General features: G+C 38.2%; 1 protein-coding gene across 1 annotated transcript in view; it reads right to left on the bottom strand.

Annotated features, from left to right (window-relative positions):
• Positions 1 to 2,566: 2,566 nt before the first annotated feature.
• TOX3 (TOX high mobility group box family member 3) overlaps positions 2,567 to 5,108 on the bottom strand; it is a gene marked incomplete at its 5' end in the record, with an annotated part of 5,024 nt that continues 2,482 nt past the window's right edge. Inside the window, one exon of the mRNA XM_009080885.1 lies at positions 2,567 to 4,434. Coding sequence (XP_009079133.1) covers positions 3,697 to 4,434 — 738 coding nt within the window. The remainder of the gene's footprint in view (positions 4,435 to 5,108) is intronic.

Raw genomic sequence — 5,108 nt, 5'->3', positions numbered from 1 at the left:
TGCATGGAAGATCAATAAATATGGAGAAAATCCAACGAGGCGCTCTCCATTCCCATCCAATTCTAGTAGGTCTGAGACAGATCATGCTCCTATGATGTGTGTGCTGCTGCTGAAGAGGGCAGGTGGTGCATAGACACCATTCAAACTTGGCCTATTCAATCTAAACTCCTCTAACTCGCCATTCATGCATAGCAAAACACCATCTGGTCCTATTTTGCCTCCAGCAATCACAGCTGACCAAAAACGATAATAACAGCTGTTGCAAAACAAAAGCCAAACAAAGGGGGGAGGGAAAGGTTAGAATGCAGTCCAGTGCTGCAAAATACTCCATGAAGTGAGAAATGGAAAAGGAGCCATTCAAATAGGAATCCCCATTGAAAAGAGTCAGTGCAAGACTTGTGGTTAAACTTGAGATATTTAATCCATCTGTCCTGCAAACCACAATGGTCAGGTGAGAATATAAAATTGAGATTATGTTGCACAGAGGTATTTAAAGGCTTTGTTCTCCAAGTTAGAAACTAATGACCCTGTGTCAGCTAAAAATTAAACCTCCTTATGTTCTTTCATCATGTGTCAACCTGGGTTAATGTGAAAGTAGAATGTGGTTAACTGGGGTGATAAAGCATCTGAAACCTTGGGAAAAGAAGGGAGCAGTTAAGTGCTTGTAAATGCTATGAAGGAAAACATTCTTTAAAGTGTACACGACACTGAAATCATAGGGATATTGCATTTTTTCCCTGTATAAATTGCATATCAAGCAATTTAAATTAACAGTTTTATTTATGACCTATGATAGCACAGTTATTCACTTAGACTTAGGGAACATGAACACAAACTTGCACAGTTTGAAACACAAGATGTTCTGCAATATGCTATTGTGGGTAATGTAAAATATAATTTTGTAGCAAGCAGGGGCATGCTCCAGTTTTTCAAGATTCAAATTTTGATATTTAAAATGTACAGTCCTGCTTGATGATTAATTTATATTTTTTTTTAGCTGCAGTAATTAAAACAATTTTTCCTGGAATTGAACATCAGTAGTTCAGCAGCTCTTAATCAAATGTGATAAAACCCAGGATTTATGAAACCATTTAATGAGTGTAATAACACCTGCTTCTCGCTGCAAATAGTTGAAAACAGACTTCAGTTGTAATTAACTCTTATCACTAGTGACATTTTTCCAACGATACTTCATAGGTCTTCAAAATGACAATTATAGAACTAATACACAATTACTGTCACATGCAGTTTAGCAATTATTTCTGAAGACATTTGTCTAAAGGTTTCAAAACGACTATAAAATGGTTCTCTTTGTTATGTAACATTGGTTAAAACTGACACACACAAAATCTCCCCCAACCAGCCATTCCTAATGCAGACAGGATTCCTCATGCCTGGAATAAACACTCTCCATCCCAGACATTATTAGATATCATGCTAAGGCTATTAGGAGCATGGGTAGCTGTCAACTAACACCTATTATGAAAAGCTTCAATTTATACATGATTTTTTCTGCTTCAGGAAATCTATAAATTTATAATTAGAATCTCTTGCTGTTCAATATTTGTACATAATAAACAGAGTACCTGAGGATGATGAAATATTGAAAGCTGAATTTGTTATGAATAAACTCACATGGTATAGTACTTCTTCCCTCGAGTCTGTCTGTAACTTTTTTGGGGGGATCTATATTCCATTATTTTTGGGTTGTGGTCTGAGCATGGTAGCCATGCCTCAAACAAGATTAGGATTCTGCTCAGGTTTGACACTTGCTGTTTTTAATTTTCATTTTATCATAAGCAGTTTAAGATTGTTGCCAGTGGTAATTTGCAATTTTTATCAAGACCTCTTCATTATAGCTTCTGACAGGACAGATGCTGTAATTAATCATGCCAGACAACTGGGGATAGTGGTCAGGCTGCACTCACAGCACAGATATTGCAGGCAAAGAAGGGAAAGAAGAAAATAAAGGATCTCTTCTTTCTGTCCAGAGTAAAAAATATAGGAACAGCACTAACAACCTGACAACACATCGGATGCGAACGTTTCCAAACCCTTCATATCAAACACCTGCCCTCTCCATCCCTCTCCATCACGTTCTACTTTTATGAGAAAATAAAAGTCAGACAACTCAGGACCAGCCTGAGTCAGAGTTGGGGTCTTACACAGCAGTAGCTGTGTTTACATCTGAAACTCTGAGATACAAAGAAAACCACAATATGTGCTGATTTGCATCTCTGAACACTACTGCTGAGAGCCAGGTTTGCTCCCCTGCTCCTGCAGGTAAATGTAACACAGGACACCACGACTGCTTGGTGGCTCTACCACCTGCCTTCTCTCACCAAAGTCACAGAAATCTCAGAGAAGTTGCCTGTGACTCTTCATCACTGCACCTTGGTGGATACAAGAGCCAAACACTCCCTCAATTCCAACCCATACCTGTTTATCCAGCACGTTTGCTAAAAATGCAAAGGAGTAAAAAAAAAAAAAGCACAAGAAACCATTTGCATAAAGAAACGTTTCTGGGTTTTCTATCAAAGACTTACGGCTCATCAGTTTTACTGAAATGTGTTTATTCTATAGCAAGATAAAAGCATTTATTTTAGATAAGCAAAATACAAACAACTTAATTGCTGCTATCATAACTCATAAAAAAGTATAAAACAGCATAAAAACACAATAAGCAATGTAGCAATTAATAATTCATGTTACCAGTGTTTACATTAAAGCCTCATTTATGAAAACTTTACAACACATGATATGAAAACTTACAACTTTTAAAGAAAATATTTACATTGATTATTCGGTTGTGGAGTTTCGTTTAAATATTCTACTGGGTTTACAGCGTATTAAAAACTCTTCCATTTCTCATCTTAGCTTTCTGTAATAACAGTTTTATTTAAGTGCATTTCCCTTTTAAAAATACAGTGTATTAAATCTGAAACTCATCACTTCGACACAGAATATAATATTCACATTTGTTCTGTAATTGGAATTAACGTAAGAGGGTAAATGTCAATATATATTTTCTTACAAACTATGGCAGGTTTATTTGGAGAAATGAAGTGAAAGGTTGGGTCAAACATTTAAGTCCAGTTACTTGCATTTGTTTTTCTGAAGACATTTAGGAGAGGGAAAAAAAAAAAATTAAGAGCTTTGGCAAAAATCCGTGACTTACTCTATTTTTTCATGACAAAAAATGCCATCAACTAACTCATGTCATACAAGTATGATTGTATGAAATCCAATCATCATTTTACAGGTAGTTACAACTGTGCTTTAAGGGCTTCATGAGTTCATACTGCCTTGAAGTGCATTTTTCACTTTTAGAGAAAGAAGGGTTATAGCATATAACTCTGAAAGGCCATTTTGCAGTCATAAGGTCCAGGTATTTATTAGGCCAGTCGATTCACATATTGTAGGTAAAGCTTAAATAAATTAAAAAGGCATCACATGAAAAAGAGCACAGCTTTTTTTATTCTTTTTTTTAAACAAAATGATTTATAGTCAGCTAAAAGATGATACACAGCTACATTGTAGTTCTTTATTGCCTATCTAATAGACACTTTAGAGGATCATTTGATCTGTTATGCATCCCTGCATAACTACCATCAACAATTTACAGTTTTCAGCCAAATATGGTTTTACCCCTACCCCCTCCATCAACACAAAGCCTTGTTGCAAGATCATTCATCTTCAGAAAATACTGACCTGCGACAGTACTTGAGTCTGTGTCTGAGATTGTATTTGTGACTGGTGCTGCTGAGGTGCTGGCTGAGGACTCCCAATGGCAGGGATGGGAGAGGTGATCTGCGAGGCTCCTGGGGAATGCTGCTGAGGAGAAGGCTGTGACTGGTGTTGCATATGCTGCATTTGCTGCTGCTGCATTTGCTGAAGCTGTATGTGCTGCAGTTGCTGTTGCATTTGCTGTTGATTAATCTGCTGCTGAAGATGCTGCTGCTGCTGCAAATGTTGCTGCATGTGGTGCTGAAAATGCTGCTGTTGCATTTGCTGTTGTATTTGCTGATGCATTTGATGTTGATGTAGTTGCTGCTGTTGCATCTGCTGCATCTGTTGCTGCTGGAGCTGCTGCATCTGGTGCTGCTGGCTTTGCATGGAGGGACTGACTTGAGACGAAGACGGCGTCGCCACCATATTTGTTCCCATAGAGCTTATCAATGGAGCTGCAATGTTTGTTGGCATGTTTGGTGCAATGGTAACAGAAGCTACAATCTGATTCATTGGCAGTCTCATGGTCAAGGGTTTTGGAGCAATTGCTCTGGCAAGAGGCTGTTGAAGAGTTTGAGGAGACGCTGATACCGTTGCGTGTTGAGAAAGAGAAGTATTGAGAATAAGGGAGGAAGACAAATTTGTGGACGCCAACGTTTGCTGAACAGAACGAATTGTCTGGGCCTCAGCAGATTCTGCAGCAGCCTGTGTTTGGAAAAGAAATTAATTGTCTTTTCAACAGATAAAAACATTGTGACTGTTTACATGGAAATAAAAGTAACAGCTACACTGGGAGATTTCAGCATCTTCTGTTTTCTATCAGAAAAGATCAATCTGCAGTATGAAAATCATCAACGATCCAACCATCCATTACATCACTTCTTTATCTATCTCCCCATACAGTAGCTCTGGTTTTCAGTTGGACAAAAAACTAACTAGTGCCCTTGATCAACACCAGAAATTCACAGACATCACATACAGTTTGTCAGAGAAAGAGCTAGAACAGGCCCAATACTTTCTATATTTATATGTTGTTTTAAAAAACTCTGTTCTTTGGGAGACAGGAGCATGCCCCCCACACCAGGTATCATGGCATAATAGTGTACAACCAGTGAACAACTGACATGTTTTAGACCTTTACCTCAGAACATGAGAAATTATGCTGCAAAAGCGTCTATCCCATTCCTACTCTCGGCAACCACCTTGGATGAAAAAGCTACAGCAAGTATGTCTTAATTTAGAGGAGATGAGATGAGCATGGGACTTGGAGTGTAATTTCCACCTGCAGTCCTCCCACAACTTACTTGGTAGCCCAGGTCCCAAGGATTTGGGGAGAAAATATGATTTCTGATGATTCTGAAAAGGGAACTTAGGACTGA

This window comes from Acanthisitta chloris, unplaced genomic scaffold, assembly GCF_000695815.1.
Source record: "Acanthisitta chloris isolate BGI_N310 unplaced genomic scaffold, ASM69581v1 scaffold30628, whole genome shotgun sequence".
In the NCBI taxonomy this organism is placed as follows: Eukaryota; Metazoa; Chordata; class Aves; order Passeriformes; family Acanthisittidae; genus Acanthisitta; species Acanthisitta chloris.
The sequence above is the reverse complement of the archived record's forward strand: the minus strand, read 5'-3'. Positions and strand labels throughout refer to the sequence as shown.